General features: G+C 39.9%; 1 protein-coding gene across 1 annotated transcript in view; it reads left to right on the top strand.

Annotated features, from left to right (window-relative positions):
* cadps2 (Ca++-dependent secretion activator 2) overlaps positions 1-18372 on the top strand; it is a 271647-nt gene that overhangs the window by 148102 nt on the left and 105173 nt on the right. The window contains exon 12 of the mRNA XM_084733727.1: positions 11039-11175. Within this exon, the coding sequence (XP_084589853.1) occupies positions 11039-11175 (137 nt within the window). The remainder of the gene's footprint in view (positions 1-11038; positions 11176-18372) is intronic.

The following is an 18372-nucleotide window of genomic DNA, read 5'->3' as shown; positions in this document are numbered from 1 at the left end:
AAAACTTTTTAAAGTTTATTTCAAAACATAAACTCAGTAATCTTTGGCAGTATGTTGCCTTGAAATTTTGAGTTCTTTTACTAGCTTGCACCAAATTACAAAAAAAGTTCTAATATTTTGTAAACTAGAACAAATGAACACTTCACACATTGATTAGATGAGACAGGTCAGTAGGAGACAGGCGAGAAGACCAAAAAGTTTTACAAGGACTGATGAACATTTTCCTCTAAATTGACAATGGCTACTCTTCCTGAGTCTCCATAATGTAGCTGTGGATGCCAAACCCAAAAAAAGGTCATCAGGGAAAAGAAAGAATTTTAATAGTTGTGGCTTTTTGTGGCCAAAAATGTCTCTTTTGATCAGAGAAGTTGCAGACCCCTGTGTGAGACAAAGACAGACAATAATATCCATTTCCTTCTTCCCAACTTCACAAAGGTGTTTGAATAAATCCTGGATTTAAAAACTTTGTAACTGCCCTTTTATTACAGAAAGATTGCAGACTAACAACTTGGGAAGTTTTTTTTATTTGTTTGCAGAGTGCTGATTGGTTGCAGGTCACACACACACACACACACACACACACACACACACACACACACACACACACACACACACACAGTAGGAGGTAGATTGAAACAGGTGGACAGTGTGCAGGTTGCACTCCTGATGGAGGGTAGAAATGAAAGACAGGGATGATGGGAAGTGGGGACCGAATGTGAGACACCCTCTTTATCAAGACACACCGTGCGTCCATTTTTCTCAGCTTCTCTTTTTCCCCTCATTCATCCCTCCTTTCTGTACTTCTTCCCTCTTTTATTTCCTCCGTCTCTTCAGTATTTTACAGATTTCCAACCTTAAGTTAATATAATAAATAAAAATAAATAAATAAACTTCCTGTACATAATACTTAATTAAAAATCTTTGAATCAAAAGGTGATGAGCTCTATTATCTTTTGAGATTTTTTTTCAATCCCCAGCACTTAAACACAACATGCATTTGTGTTTCAGAGTCCAGACACGTCATCTTTGAAATCTGTTTTTTTTTTAATATTTTCATTTTATTACTTTTATTTACTTAAAAGTGAAACACTCATAGCTCCATAGCACTCCTAGTGGTAAAAAACTTTACATTGCACCTTTAAGTTTACCTGTATTATGCTCATTATTCATATTTTTTTCTTTCTTTCTTCCAAACTTCTGTTGTTTTCCTCCCTGCCTCCATACATCCACATGCTGTTGTTTCTTTTTCTTCACCTAACTACCATTTCTTTCATTATCTGTTTATGGAGGACGGCGTCTGCGAGCTCGCCGGCCGCCTCCTTCTGGCCGAGTATTGTGAAATGAAGAGCTTCACACTGAGAGCTGATTATGGCAGTATTTGTGTAATTTGGCGGGGCGACGGCCCGTCCTCGCCGACGCTCGTTAGCGTTTAATGGAACATATTGGAGCGCTAATGGCGGGAGGTGCTGACACGCTGTTTGCAGGAGGAAATAGAAGGTGTCCCTGAAATAGCTCTTAACTGGGTGCTAAGTGCCGCTGCGTATGTGTGTGTGCCCCTGTGTGTGTGTGTGTGTGTGTAATGGGCTTCACAAAAAGTCATTTTTGCTTTAGTAACGATTGTGTCGGTGAACCTGCATTTGCGTTTGTGCTCGCCCTGCAGGCATTTTTCATAAAAATGAAATGCGGAGGTTAAATAACACTAATGACGGTGTGTGTACACACTGACGAGCTCTTACACAACCACACACACAAAGACAGCTTATTTAACATTAATAAAATCATACGTCTCCTGTCTTGACTTCATGGAAATGGCTGCATTTACGAACACAAACAAGCTGTTCTTCTTCTCTGTTTGAAGGTTAATAAGCTGGAATGAACAGGTGAGACAATGAGAGCAGAGACACAGCATCTCTCCTTTTGTTTGTCTCCAGTTCAGGAGGCAGGAGTTTTCAGCTTCTCGGCTTCGGAAGCACAAAGAGTGAGCGGGCAGCGCCATCAGATTTTATCGACCGGTGTGTGTGTGTGTGTGAGAGAGAGAGCAAATAATGAAGCTGTGTACAAGTGGTCATGTTAGAGACGCACACATACAAGGCTGCTGACTGTTATTGTTGTCACTCTGCTGAATGGATGGTGCTCTGTAAATCCTCAGCTTCTGTTTTCAGGGATCAGCTCTTCCTCTTGTTTGCCAGCTGATGGCCAACAATGTTCTCACACTGAAGCAGGCTTTTATTTACAAGGGGGAACCGTTTTCTTCTCACTGTGGACACTTAGAGAGCTGTTCAATACGGGCCAATTGTGCAGGATGGATTTTAATCCATGACCAAGACAAGCAGGTGTAGAAATTCCATCAGGGTCATAAATGTTACCTATTTTGTGCAGAGCTTCAGTCATCAGTCAGAGACCCCTCAGTCAAGCAGTCTCATGTGTTTGTCAGTCAGTGAACATTACGATGAGGAATTATAAATATAGTTTTATATTTGCTGGTGCATTTATTTAAAAAGATTCCATGTGACAACATGTGCTGGTGGTTTAACAGATGATAAGAGGTGAAACAAATGGTTGGTAAACAAGTTTTGTCTCTTGATTTTTAGCTGCGTCATTGCACACAGCGCGATGCACAGAGCGACAGGCTGTAAACTTAACAGACTAGCACACCTCAGCTGATCTGATCTCAACGGAAACAAAACATGGTTTGTCTTCCCGCTGCTCCAACAGTCATCAGGTCTGGTTTGGAGAGGGAGGTCGGAATCCATTTAAAAATTGTTGTTCTCACTGGACACAAAAACATGGAGTGAAAAATGCAGACTTTTCACTTTGAAGCATAACTAACACTAGTCGGTGTGTGTTAAAGAGCAGTTTACCAACAGTGGTGCGACTTCAGCATCACAGTTGTGTGTGTTTTTACTGGTATAACAGAGGACTGAACGCACCATCACTGATGGTCGGTGAAACACACTCAAATCTTTCAACCACAGAGGGAAAGTAAACGATGCATGTGTTTGACATGTAACCACGTGAATCATGCGTACACTAACTAAAGGCAATTGTTGCTCTGCCTTGAAAGCAGTGGGATCACATCACAGAGAAGACTGTTGAGCCAACAGAATGTAGAGAACATCAAGATTTTTCAAAGTTTTTAGGTCAGAAGAAATTACTGAGGGGATAAAAGAAAGCTCAGCCAGAGACAGAGACAGCAAGAACAACAGAAGAAGAGAAGAAAAAAACAGATTCTTGAGGGGAGAACTTAAGCAAAAAGAGAATAAAAGAAATTGTGGATTCCATAAAACAAAACCAGGCCTTCATCTGGAGTTTCACAAGAAATTTTGCTGCTTTGTGAGCAGATTTCAGCAGCTGGCCTTCGTGACTTTCTCTGCTCTGAAGTGGAAACTCTAAAGAAAAGGACAAACAGCCAAGTGCGAGTTTTGGTAAAGAAACTTCAGCAGACATCACTTCCTGTCACCCCCTTGCCTGTTCACTGCTGCCAGCAGTTCACATAAACAAAACTCAAACGGACCGGCGTTCAAACGACCCACAAACAAAGTCCAAACAGGTGGAAATCATTGGCCGCTGTAGGGAGATTTGGCTCTGGCCTTTACCCTGAAATCCACTTTTATCGCACAGACTGCGACTTCTGTCCTCAGAGTGAACAGGCGGGCCAGTTGGGGGTCGAGATTTGCCCCTGAAGTTGTTTTTTGGGGATGTTTACACCTGTCAGTTGTGTTTTTGAAGAGGCAGGTGGTCAGTTTGACAGCGAGGACGATCCTGAGGAGAGACGTCTGAACTGTCCGTTTGTCTTAACCTCCCGGCATTTCAGCGACGCCCTCAAAGGCAGCAGAACAGCTGGGGATGCGTTCGTGTGCCTCTATCAAACTTTTCCCCGAGTTGAGACTGTTTTTGGGCTCTGTGCCACGAGAAGCCTCGCTCAGCCAAACGGAGACTGATGGGCTTGTCTGTCTGCATCTTTGTCTCCACTCACCCTGACATCATCTCCGTCGCCGCCACCACGCTCCGACAGGCAGATCAAGTCACATCTCTCAGCCTGGTGCACCTGAAACTGAAACGCTCTCCTTCCTCCTCCTCCTCTTCGTCTGCATCAATAACCTGCCATCAGCGGCCGCCACCACCTCTCAGAGCAGGATGTCACATAGATGTGACTGTTGCCGTGACGATGCCAATGGAGCCCAGACAAGATGGATATGGAGAGATTGAGCACAGAAAACTACCCCCACCCTCCCTCCTCATCATACACACACAAACCCCTCAACACTCACTCAAACATCCTCACACATGTTGTATGATACCAAGATAAACATACAAACCATTTGTTCTTTATGTTTTCATTTCTGTTCTATATGATTTAAAGGAGAAATATGTAGCAATGTTATGTCCAAAACTAGCAAATTGCAGCCAAAGACTGTATATTAAATGGATTAAGTCCCTATTTAATGCACAGTTTATGGTTTGAGTGAGTTGTTAACTCCCCTTTTCTCCATGGCTGCAAAGAAGCTCAGGCAGGCTGCAGGAACACTGCAGGAGTGCAAGACAAGTGCAACATGACAATATGATCAGTCCTACACTGCAGTTGATCAGCTGTTACCCTGAAACAAAAAGCCCACTGCTCTGAAAATACACACCCTGGAGTTGGAGTTCAGTGACCGCCTGCCAAACTCCATGAACATTTTCCTCAATTTTACTGTCATAAACATCGGCTCATTCTAAAAGATTATTAATAATTTCTTATGACTCTTTAACAGAAAAGCACGCATTCTGTGAACGTTCTGCATTAATTTGAACTCTTGTTGATGTGAAACAGGCAAACTAAAACAGTTATTCTGACCCAGAATACAGCTGTAGCATAGCTGAAAGTATTTCAACTTGTTTCCTTAATCCTCTGATGGCATATTATGGTCATTTCATGATAAATTGCAGTAAATATATTACAGATTGTCTTTGACTGTCAGAGTTAAGATGGACATTTAAAGAAGAAAAATATTTTAAAAGGACCAAAATTGAGGCAGCAGAACCAGAAATGTTATCTTTTTATTCTGCACATTCTTCTTCCTTGTCAAAACATGACACCTACATTACCCACAATGCAGCTTGGCTGCAGAAAGTTCAGTCAGAGATTCGGGTGTGTTATGTTAGTAGCAGCTAATGTGACCTCGAGCCGAGATGAGGAGCAGCTGGAGAAGTCTGATAAACAGATCAAATTCAGATTAATTCATTTTTTAAACTCTTCTTTCTTAGGCTAGACCAGCAGATAAGTTTTATTTTCAAACTTCCGCTAACTTTGACTCATCACTTGAGGACATCCATCAGATTATGTGCAACTCCCACTGGATCAACTTAATAGAATTCTTTCGCATTTGCAGTATTACTCCCCAAGACCTGTAAATTTGAAATGTAAAATCGGCAGAGTCACTCTTTAAGGCGGGGTCGATAACAAATTCATCTGGGGGCTATTGTCTGACAAAGATTTAGCTTTTCATCAGCTTTGTTTTGTTTTTTCATGAAGCGTTTTGATTTGGTTGCTTTGTTCTTATCTTGTGGTCCATACAGATTATGGATTGATTTATATTGTAAATGTTTGTAACTGTCAACATAATCCAAACAGTGCTTTGAGAAAAAGAGGCTGCCATGCAAGGTCCTGCTGCTCCTTAGACCCTAACTCATTCACACACATTTACACACATTCACAGTCATATTGTGATTATTTTGACTGAAATTTGCAATACACGTAATGGAAATGATCAGTTTTGCATTATAGTTTTCATGTTCACTGAAAAATCTCAAATAAAATTGTGATGATGTGGTATTTATTGAGATTTTTAGGTCAGGTCATCTCTGCAGCACTGCAGTACCTCATCATAATTCTGTTTTCACACATTTTTCCTTTTTGAAAAAACTTTGATTTGGATATTGCACTTGGCCATATTGTGATTTTATTAACTTGCAACTAACTGTGCAGCTATAGTCGTTTTTAGAGTTTACTCGTCCTTTTCTCTCCCTGGGTTCTTCAGCTTTACGCAAAACATGCATGTTTTTTTTCTCTTCCTCCTGAGCGGCCTCCTAACAGGAAGTTGGATCAACCAATCAGCTTGTTTAAGGTGTGCAGGTCTAATAGTTACCCATAACACTGCACAGATCAGCACGAACCTCTGCAGAACTATAATTACAACTTAAAGTTGGAACCCTGAAGATTTTCATAAATTCAGACTCATATTTGATATTGATTAGAGGTGACAACAGTCCAGCATTCTTTAGTTACCTCTCTCTATAGTACTGTTTATTGTCAGTAGTAGGGTCCACCATCCCCTCACTGGATTCAAATAGCCTTCAAACTGCTTCTAGTGTGCTACAAAGGCAAATAGGTTTGGAAAATGCGTAATTCTTTACCATTATGTCTTCGAGGTAAGTTAGGAATATAACCTTGAATATACACCTTGAAGAATGCTTGATTTTCAACATAATCTGGTGTTTCATCTCCAGAATCACTAATGTAAAACAAAAATCTTTTAGTATTTCAAATGAAACAATCCCATTGTCATATTTTTCATTTATAGTTAGACAGGTCCTCTGATCAAGCTTTAAATAAAGTTTAATAAGAAAAGCTGGTAAAATAAAGTGACAGTTTACATTAATGCTGTGGCTATAAAGGAATTTGCAATTTTGCATTTATAGTAACAACTTAGATGTGATAATAAAGGCTTTGAGACTGAAAATTTTTGGTGTACTTACCTTGAAAGTTCTTAAAAAGTGCTTGAATTTGACTCTTAAAGAGCTGTGAGGTCCTCACACTGATGAGAAACTGTAAAGAAAAATACAAAGTGCAGAAACCTGCAGACAGTCTGGACCATCTGTGCCACGAGCAGTGACATCCATCCATATTTTCCGTCACACACACTCATTCACACACAACCCCCCCCCCTTAACACCACCCCCCCTGCAGATAATAGCTGAAAGTTGGACTCGACACGGATCAACATCACTCCTCCGCTGTCTGTCCCCCAATCAATACTCCCCCTCCTCCCCCCTCCTCTTATTATCAGCACTAATCTATATCTCTTTGTCTAGTTTTCTTTAGAGTCGCCTCCTTCTCTCCGTGTCTTTTCTCCAAATTACATTAAGGACAATCCCGTGTTTTGGAGGTAACGAATGTAAAATGACCTACATCGGAATTAGACAGAGGGAAAGCAGGCCACAGGAGCCAAAGGGCAGCCAGAGTCAGAAGAAAAGAAGACAGGAAGAAAAGGAGAGGAGCGTCGATTGGAAGTTGATTGTGGAGATTTCACTTTTGCTGTCTTTTTTTTTTTCTTTTGGACAAAAGCGACAAAGAAAGGAGGAGGAGGAGGGGGACGAAACACAAATGTCCTTGCGGGCTTTTCTGCGTCCACACAAAAACAAAATGGCAGCGTTAATAAAAAGCGATCACTAATGCTCGTCTCGGACGCGAGGCCGCAGGCGTCGAAGGCGTGGAAACAGTGCCGGCATTCTTCGGCGAGCCTTGGTCTTTTGTGGGGCCATGTGTCACACTCAGAAACTTCCCATCCCGAAATGTACTCCCCTGATAAAGGCAGAATGGAGAGTGTTAGGCTTTTCATTTGGCGGGGCCATTAACAGGAAGGCCTGAAAGGACTGGAAATGAACCCAGGTTTGCTCAGGCCGGGACACCCTGCGCCTCTTCTGCTTCTTTTATTTTTCCTTTTTTCTGTTGATTCTTCCAACGCTGACCCCGAAGCCTCGTTATCGTCTGCCGCTGCAGGCGCTGTACGGCCGAGCTGTGAGAGGAGCTCCAAGTATCTCCACCACTGTGTAAAAACACTTCATTCGTAATCCAGCTTTTACTCCAAACCTGGTGATAAGCTACATTTTTCATCGTTTTTAGTTTATTTCATCAAGTTATTTGTAAGAGACAGAAAAATAGTGACAGCTGCAAAAGTAGAGTCAAAGTAATACAAAAATACAAACAGAATAGAGCAAACAAACACAAAAATAACAGTATCGTCAGTGTATGTATTGTCAATAAATCCCATAAAAAGACTCAAACCAACAGAGAATAGTTTTGTGATGTATGTGTATCCAAAAGTCTGGGTCTGCTTGTGTTTGCAGACTAAAACCATTGTGCAGCATTGAGTTTTAAATGGTGAATTTAATTAAGTTTAGCCTAGTTTAGCACATAGTAATAATATTAAAGACTCTTATCTTCCTGAAAACAGATAAGATTAGAGTGTAATATCAGAAATGGTAAATATCAGTGGTCAGTGGTATTTAAATTAAAAGTCTGGTGATACTCTGTTGTGTTCTTATCAGGATTGTTGTCCTGCTGCTCCAGATACTAACTAGAGAACCAAATGTGGATTAATCCGCCACTAAAAATAGTCCCCAGCAACAGCACTGCAGTTCCTCCTGTTTGTATGATTTAAAACCTGCAATGAGCAACTGTTTTGTGAATTTACTGAACCTTTTTATGCCTCCACGCTGGTGTCAGCTGTGGGTGGAGGCACAATGTTTTCTGGTCGTCTGTACGTCCCATTCTTGTGAAGACCTGGAGGGAATTTCCTCAATCTTGGCACTGACGACCACTTTGACTGGAGGATAAATAGATTAGAGTTTGGTGGTTAAATGTTGCATGTCATTCTCCATTTTGCTCCCCTGATTTCCTGTCATCCATGATCAAACAGTCCTTTAAAGGAGCATAGTGATAGCACAGGTCACCTAATGACGCCACAGTGAACTACGTTTGCAGATAAAGACAGGGACATGTTCTCACTCCCATCTTGTCAAATATGGCAGCTTGGTCAGTGGACCTGGATCTGCAGAGGTTTCAGTCTTTATATGTTCTGTCATGAGACACACAGCTCTGTAGATCAAAGGTTAACTGATATTTAAAAAAAAATCATCAAGTAAAATCATTAGAAATGTGAGGAAGAGAAATGTCCTGCTGTATCTTCACGCGGACGTGAAGCCTGATCTCCTGATCGGCGATGCGTTGTTGTCGGTTCTCTTGCTGGCTGGTTTTCGACTCTGTGAGTCACTTCCAGTGTTTTCCTCACATGTCGTCCATGTTGGCGAATGTTTTGTGTCAGCTGAGAGTACTGACAGCTTCACAGACGATCCGTAGCCAACCGAGGTGGGAACTATTAGCCACAGCACTGAGAACTGACACTGCCAATGTAATCTGTAGAGTGTGTGTGTGTGTTTACACTTCAGTTCACTGCTGTGCTCAAAGAGAGGCGTGAATGAATCTGAACACATTTATATATCACCTCTTTAGCTGACGGGATCATGCAAAGACATCAGCGCAGCCATTCATCCATACAAGTTCTTCTTCTGGTCTTTAATTCTTGCTCTCTTTCTACAAACACCGTCCAACATAAAGTCTGATAACGATGGCATGATGTAACATGTTTTCTGTCAATTCAATGAATTAGTTAATGAATCAGATGCGTGCTGTGGAAGTATTTTAGTGCCTCCTCGTTTTGTCTTGGCTGGTCAGAGTCCCTCTCCTGTTCAGAACTGCCTCATTCTGTCCTTCCTGTTTCATCATGTTGCCCTCATGCAGGTTTCCCGCCTGCATCCATGCTGTGCAGTAGACAATAAAGTGCTGTCTAAAAATAATGGTGTCATTTGTGACACCACAGAATAAACAAGAGCATTACATGAAATGATGGACGAACTAAGTTTAAAGGTGCAGCTTTAAAGGCTTTTATACTGGAACAGAAGAGGAGAATATTTCACACACTTTAATATGATGAAATCAAAAGTTTAAAAAACCTTCAGCTGTCCTAGTTTGGTAGAAGGTTTGTACAGATTTGACCTTGTAATGAACAGAAGAGTTCAGATGATTCATGATCAATGTCATCCAGTTATCCCAAAATTCAAAAATCTTTCATTTCACATCACATTCAAAGTAGAACTAGGACGAGCATTTGGTTTGATACGAGGCTGTGTTTTTTATTTTCCCCACAACAAAATATGAAACAAATTTAATAGGAATATTTAACATTTAAACACCTGTGAATCTGATCAGATTAGTTTCTCCGTTCCTGATTCTGTGATTAACTTAAAAAAAAAGAAAAATCTTTTTACTTTTTTCTCTGACAGAAAATCCTCCTTCTCTTCCCGTCATTGAGTTTGTACTGAGCTTGTTAGAGTCTGATTTAGAATAATGTTGATTAATTTGTGTGTGCAGTTTGCCTGATGGTGGTGTTTTAACATCCATCTGAATTATAAAACTTAAACATGTTCCAACTTTAAATTTTTGTGAGTAACTAGACCTATGTTATGTGTTTTGTTGAGTTGTATATTTACATTTAGTGCTGCTTAATACTCATAATTGATCAATCGTTTTGAGTCATATTTTGATAACAAAAAAATGTCCAAATTCTCTGTTTTAAGCTTTTCAAATGTGACTTTACAAAATCAAATATCTTATCTCTATGAGATATGATCTTATAAAGATCCAGGCTTTCAAAAAGGGCTGAAGCTGCTTGTTCCATTGATAATAAATCCATAAAGTCTTTTAATCAATTACCTAAACTGCAGCAGTTTAGTTTGTGTGATTTCCAGTTCATCAAATGTGAATATTTTATGTTTTTTTTTTCATCCTCTATGACGATGAACTGAAGAGGCAATAATCGACAGATCAATCAATAGTGAAATAATTGTTAGTTGCAGCCGTTCTTAGATTTTCCCAAATCTTTCCATCGGTGTTCAAAGCCAGAGGAATCAGGGGACGTCTGCCAACGTGACTAAACATAACATGAATAAAACTTTAATATTACCTCATCCATGATGGAATGTCAGATAGATTGTCATCAGCCATTGTTTTGTTTTTTAACAGTGAAGACAACAAGTCCCATAATCCCATGCTACATCACAACATCAAACTACATCTTTTGTTATTGTTTTGATGTGAAAGTGACAGAAATGACAGACTGTGTGTTTAAGACAGACTGTGTGTAACTATTATAACAATCTGAATCTACTGTCATGTGTTCATGAATCATCTGAAGCACCTTTTCTGTTTCCTGTTCAGGTCTGGATCCGTCTCAGCGTCAGGGGGTGGAGGAGCTGATCTCTGCAGCTCCGTGTCGCTTCGACCACGCCGCCCTCTTCACCATTTTACAGAAGAACACACTGCAGCACCGCATGAACGACTCCTTCTCCTGCCTGGTACGACAACATAAACACAACTTCCAACGCACTCTTAGTGTTTTATCAAGAGTACATTGAGAGATCTGCTGTCAAACTGGGTCAGCTGAGTTTCTGAAGGTGGTTCTAGTAGAAATAAAGTAGTCTACCGCAGGAAGACAGTAGTTCCAACATGAAACTGCTCACATAATAATCTGTGGATTATCTTGAGTAACCAGGTCGTAATTTCTGGGAAGAGACATTGCTGCTGAGTGTCTGATTTTAATGTTGTTGTTTTTTTGATTTGGCATCCATAGCGAGCCACCAACAAAATTTGGATTTTTATGCAGATGACAGATCACCTGCTGACAGTCACAGATGAAGACGACTCAGTACGCTGTCCTCCAAAGATGGCGGCACCACTTCAGAATGTTTCCCATTTCCTATATTCAAATAAACACACAGGCCATTTTGTCCATTGAGTGTCCATCACTGTCCATCTGGCCATTCGTTTTGCCACTCTTAGCTGTGATCACACTTTACCTGCACTCTCTCAGCAGGAGATGTGATTAATGCCTAAACTATGAGCAAACACACTTAATTTCTCTGTTTTCACATCATAGATAATCAAGAAAGTAGAGCTGCAATGATTAATCGATTTATCAATTATTAAATTAATTGTCAAGTATTTGATAATCATGTATTTGAATATTTTGTTAAGAGAAAAGTCAAAATTCTTTGATTCCAACCTCTTAAATATATGTGTATATATATATATATATATATTTACTCCTTTATGACAGTAAACAGAATATCTTTGGGCTGTAGACAAAATAAGACTGATTGGATCTCAGTTTTAACATTGGACAAAAAACTCTCTAACATCTGGCTTTTGTCTTTTGTTGGAAATGGAACAATTGGCATTCGCTCTGCAGTAGACTCTGGTATTTATCAGCTCCTGCCACAATCAGCAGTGATGGTGGAAACATGACACCCGGATGGTCACGCTAATTTTCACCTCTTTTCCAGCAGAGGCAAGGAAGGCTTGTCGTATTTAACTGATACACACTTATCTTACGTTGAGCAGTTGAAAAATGGGAAATAAGCATAATTTAATTCTTCACAATAAAATCCCCCAGAAACATCAGGCATTGTTTGTTTTTCATGCAGCTGAATGTGTAATAAAGCAGATACCTGAAAGTACAAACAGCGACCCAGGAGAGAAACTAAACTTCAAACCACAGAGACTTTTAAAAACATTTTGTTTCCTGCACAGACGCGAGGCTTTATGCCAGAAAAATCACAGAAGGGCAAACTCATCCACTGGCAATCGAAAATGAGTTAATTACCTCATTGCAGGTTTAGCCACATTTAAAAAAAAACCTGCATATACCTGATAATTCTGGTGTAAAAACAGTAAACGTGTCCTTGGTGCGTCATTCACACGTGTACTTAAAGCTGTCTACTTGTGATTGGACCACCCAGGGTCAAATAGCTTTCCAGTTTGCTCTGTTTATGGTTGACCGTTTTCCAAAATGTTAAATAATTTTCTTAGAATTTATTCTAATGTAATTTCTGGGGCCTCTGTAGTTGAGTGCTTTGTTATAGAGTGTGTCACTTTGTTTTAGGTGATGCATTATTTTGAGTTTTCCACTGCATGCATGCAGAGTCTTAATTTGGTGTTTGTCCCATTTTGAAAAAAAAAAAAGGTGAGTGGACCTCAGACCTCACAACCAGGAAGGCAAAAAGATTCTAGTCCAATATTTTAAATAAGATTTGGATTGGGATGTCCAACTTGATGTTCCTTTTGAAAAAAGCTCTTCTTGCCTTGTCTCTCAGGCTTGTTGAAGTTCTTTTTGTTCTCCCTCTCTTCCTCTCTCTGTCTCCCTGCGTGTTAAGCCTGGGGCCTCTCTCACACTGATTGAGGGGATAAACGCTCTAATCAATACTTTCCAAATAGGAACATGACCCTTATAGGCGACTGCTGGGCTGACTCAATGGAGAGGGGTGAGAGAGGAGGGGGTGAAGCCTAAAATGTGTGTGTGTGAGTGTGTGTGTTCTGGGGGGAGGGGAGGGGGGCGAAGAACCATGAACTCCAAGAACTGCGTAGATATGATTCACATGTACTTTTATATTTTTACTTTAAATGCCTGAAGGTTTCTGTAAACCAGCCTTGATTTTTGGTTTGGTCAAGGAAACTGGAGAGAAAAAAGAAAGTACAAATTTATATTTTATCAGATGACTTTGTGAGACTAATTTGAATCTCAGTGCAGCTGCACAGGGGTTACTTTTCCAAGCATTTATGAGCCAAAATCAGTACACTCGCTGTTGTATACTCTAAAAATCAACTTACAATAAGTCACACAAATTGCTTTGAGTTGTGACTCTTGAAAACAGAAACAAAAAGTACATGAGACAGAGACAGGAAGGCCTTCAGCTACCAACCTTGAATATTCAGTTATTTAGACCTGACTTGAACCAGCTGATCAGCATTTATGCTACATTACGCTGCATTTTGAAACGTGTGACTTCTGGTTATAACAATTTATAAACAATTTTGCAAAGACTTGAGACTTTCTTGACACTGAGCGCTTGGTTCCACTCCTGACACAAGATGGCAACAAAGAGGAGGAAAAATATGTGTTTTGGTTGGTTTTTTTTTTTTTTTCCAGTTGATTTTGTGTATCAGTGTGGACAGAGAACTTTTCAAAACTGAGCTGGTGGACATATTGTGAACCTCTGTGGCATTTTTAATCATTTCTCAAGTGTTTTGACCTCCACCTCAAAGTACAGATAGGCCTCACTTTTTACAGATGTATGGACTGAGTTTTTTACTGAAGTGTGATTTCCTCAGGCAGCCGTTTAAATCCAACAAATCTCCTTTCTATGTGTGACATATCTATACTCATGGATCAAGGCCAGTTTCACTGTGAGCTTTCTGGTTTTCACTGTGGACATATAGAGCTACAGCTACAAAAACACCACATGTATCTGCCTGTATCCTCTTCATGGAGCCTACTGTAAAACTATTTATAAAAGTGGATTTCCAGTTTCAGCCAGCTTGGTGAGAACTGTTTCTCTGGCTGTTGAAAAGACAGCTCAGTCAGAGGACAGTTCTGCTGTAATGAACGTTGGTTTGTGCAGCATATTTCAACAGCAGGGCAATTCAAAGTGCTTATATAAGTCATAAAAGATAAGAAAAGTTATTTAAAACACACACACAACGCAATGTACAGTTAAAAGACAATATAACACACTTAAATAGGATTAAAACTGAGACTGGAACAAAATAAAAATAAGAAAAATGGAATAAGACCAATTAAGAGTAGAATAAAGATTACAGGGCAGTGCAAGATATGAGTAAATAGTTCACTTCCTCATTAAAATGTCTAAAAACAAATGTTTCCAACAATGCAGAGAAATTGTTTTTTTCAAGGCAATGTTGCATTTCATTTGGTTTCGATATTGCTTTGTAAATATGTGTGTGTCTGCATAATTATGGTAAGATATGTTGTTATTGTTTTCCATAATCTGAGCCACTGTAAGCAGGTCCAATTTGAACCAAAGAGGTCGGAGAATTGAGTCTTGGAGAACTCCTCTTATGATTAGAGATCTGTACATTTAGATGTGCAACCACTAATCGATGCAAAGTAATCCGTGCCCTTCAGATAGTATTCAAAGTGGTGGCACCGTGTGAAATGCAGCATTTCAATCCAATAATACCAAGGCTAAAATCTTTCCACTGGATGTCAGTCAGGCCCTTAAGAGTCAGTTCAGTCCTGTGGTGGGGTCAAAACCTTCACTGGAAAACATCAAAACAAGGTTTTTAAGGACATACACTATTTTATTTCCCCCCATTTGGTAAAAATCACACAAAACATTCCACCTTTCTTACTAATTATGATTTTTCCATTTTCCAGGCAGGTGTCATGCTCATTTCACTTCAGTACGCGGTAAAAATTAACATGTTTTACTGAACAGTATATGTCTGTGGATTGGTAATAAATGTGCTAAATATACAAAAAACCCCTCTAGTATGGTCCAGTATGGTTTGAAAGCAGCACAGATACGATATGATTTCTTCAAAGCCACCAAATAATACCAAATTGATAAAAAGTCCATAGTTTACACAAGAAGGGGGGGCAATTGCTTACATATATATAGCAGAATGTAGACCATCATCAGAAACTTAAACCCAACACTGAAACATAAAGTAAGACAGATGTTGAGGAGTCGGCTCATCCTGACGTGTTTTGCGTTGCGTTCTCTTCTTTTAAAAAGCAGCAGAACGAGGAGATGTTCAGCGGAGTGACATCTGTGCTTCTTTCATTTCTCTACCTGCCTCACCAGGACTCCTTCCAGCTCTGCAATTAGACCGATCCATTCACGCCGCCCCTCCAGCTCCCTCTCCTCAGCCTTTTGTGAAAACTCAAGGGCTTTGTGTTCCAGCCTGAGCCCCTTTTCACCAAACACTCTGAGAAAAGGCCAATGCCTCGGCGTGGGGGACATCTGTTGAGAAGTGGCTTGGATTCATGTCATAGACGGGGTCATATTTTATTCACAAAGAGTTGAACCCAACAACAACAACAGTAATTAGGCAGAAATTTGGTTTGTAGCTGGGGCCCAGAGTCCCGCTAACGGGATCAGTTTAGTTCCCACTGATGATTGAAGGGTTAAATTTCCCGGTGAAGCCACGCTGGAGTTCTAGCTGAAAGACAGAAGTTCATCCACGTAGGTGGGAACACAAGGGAAAGGAAATGCCTGAATCAGCTTAATCCTAAACCTTAATAACAGTTTTTCCTTTAATTTTTTGTTTTATTTTGTTGCAGAATGAAAAGTCTTTTTAACTCACAGCATGTACATTAAGGGTACTTTCACACGTACCCCGTTTGGTCAGGACTTTTGGACTTTCCTGTTTGATCTGAATCAAAATTTCAGGACCAAGTTCCAGATCAAACCGTGGAACCTTGGTCTGATCAAAGGTGGTCTTGGCTCTGATCAAATTGAGCAATCGTTCAGTTTGTTTCTAGTGTTTGGATGGTTTGGACTTTTCGGGCCAATTACAGGAAGTTCTGGCAGGACCAGAAAAAAGAAAAATAACATACCAAAACAAAATGTGCCACAGTGGCAGACGGAGAGAGGAGAAGACCAAATGTTGAACTAAGATCTGGTCTGATGAGTTTTTAAAGAGTCAGTTTACAAAAAAACTCACAAAAAGTCAATTATTTTCCATGAAGAATGGCGAGAGGACAAATTAGTTGAGTGAACAACTCACCAGCGTAGCTCCCGTAGCTGATGGCGATGCAGGTATGTTGTGTAGTTCTTCATTGTTCTTACATAATTGCAGTGTGAAACCAAAACTAACTGAGGCTGTGTTTGTGTGGCAAATGATCCACAAAGTCCAGCTAATTGGAGGTTTATGAGACACCAAATCAGTGCAGAGAAGTAATGAAACAAGATTTTACATCTACAAAAATGTTTCACGGTGACAATTACTGTTACTGTTTACAGATCAGTTAACGTTTTTATTATCTTTTCATGTTGCACAGTAATCTATTAGGAATGCACACTTGTAGTTGTTTGAACAGCCAACTCACTGTTGGCTGCAACATTTAATGTCAAACCAGGTTAAACGGTGGTCTGACTGAAGTAAATGAGGCTGCTGTATTGTTGGTCTGAGCACAGACTGGTTACAAATAGCTGTCCTCTTGTCATGTAAGAAACACCTGAGCAACAATCAGGGAATTCATTATCAAAACTGTCTGTGCTGCATTATTTTTCATGGCTCCCTCTTTGTCTAAAACGTTTGATCATCATATAGAAACATCACTTAATTAATAACAATAAATTTGGCCACTTGGGGGCAGCAAAACAAGTTGTTAAGACAACATCAATATATTGTCAGCTAATAAAGTTGTTCTAACATTTTATAAAACAGTTGCCTTCCACAATCAGTGAAGCAACATGATCCACCTAATAAATTTAAGCCTAATCCTCCTCCAAAAACTCTGGTTGGTCTCCTCAGGAATAAAAATATCTGTCTCTTTAGCACTAAATGTTTCCCTTTCTTCACCAGCTGTTCGCTAACTGTGTCTGCCTGCTGTGTGATGAACAGGCTTGTTTCATGAAAACAGCTACCTGCTTAATTAAAAACTAAATGTGCCATAAAACCTGAGGGAACTAAAACAGGCTAAAAGAGTTAGTATTAGTATTGGTATTGTATTGGTATTTTCTGTGGGTTCACACGTACAAGAGATACTGTTATATGACACATTGTCATTAAATCCATGGAGGAACAGGAGTTGGTGGAGACGAAACCAGAGCTAAAAGTTGGGTGAATATATTGGGCGTACATTTTTTGAGGTAATATGTCGGATATTGAGTTTACTGCTTGTTGTTGCCCCTAAATTCTTAAAAAGAAGATCGTTGATGCTGCTTTAAACAAACATTACTGCATGTTAAATGTTACTCAAACTAGCCTTTAGCCCTGTGGCAGGTGAGACAAGCAGTTTTCTGTCTGTCAGGTTGACTTCAGAAAGTGATGAGCGTGTCAGAAAATATTCACCACCCAATCAGAATACATGAGACTCTGTGGACGTGGAGTAACCGCAGTTGAATGCTTATACATTTAACCATTATTAAGCCTCTTCAGTTATTGATTTCCCCTCAAATCTTATTCATTCTTGACATTTTGAACACAGGAAAATGTTGTTTTTGCCTCTGTTGACTAATAATGTGTATTGCCCCAGTACTTCATTCAAACTATAGGTTGTAAACCCAGAGTGAAATATTCAGACCCATCAAATTAAATATTTCTTTGCATTTCTCTAAAATTCAGCCTGACAAAAATCTCCACTACAATTGAAAATAAAGTTCAGTCGGATTGAGGGAGGCTGGATTATCTGATGGCCAGCAGCCTGTCGTCGTCCCAGGACCCCCTGACCATCCGTTAACCTCTGACTAGTTAAGCAGAAGGAAAAGGGTCATGAGATCATGGAGAATGAGCACTGAACTGGACAACATCTGAGGACCAACATATTTACCTCTCCGCAGTCTTTTAATCCACAGAACTATGACGTAACTCTGCCCCACTTTGATTTCCTGTCTGCCGTCAGTATTAAACAGTAAAAAAAATCCTCTTGAGACATTTTTGTCTCGTGTCTCCACCTTTACTTTTCAGGGAGAGGACATGTGTATCAGTCCTGCCTGTCAGATTAACCAGCTGTGGAAGTCTGCCAT

Source organism: Lutjanus erythropterus, chromosome 13 (assembly GCF_056507025.1).
Source record: "Lutjanus erythropterus isolate fLutEry1 chromosome 13, fLutEry1.hap2, whole genome shotgun sequence".
In the NCBI taxonomy this organism is placed as follows: domain Eukaryota; kingdom Metazoa; phylum Chordata; class Actinopteri; order Lutjaniformes; family Lutjanidae; genus Lutjanus; species Lutjanus erythropterus.
The sequence above is the reverse complement of the archived record's forward strand: the minus strand, read 5'-3'. Positions and strand labels throughout refer to the sequence as shown.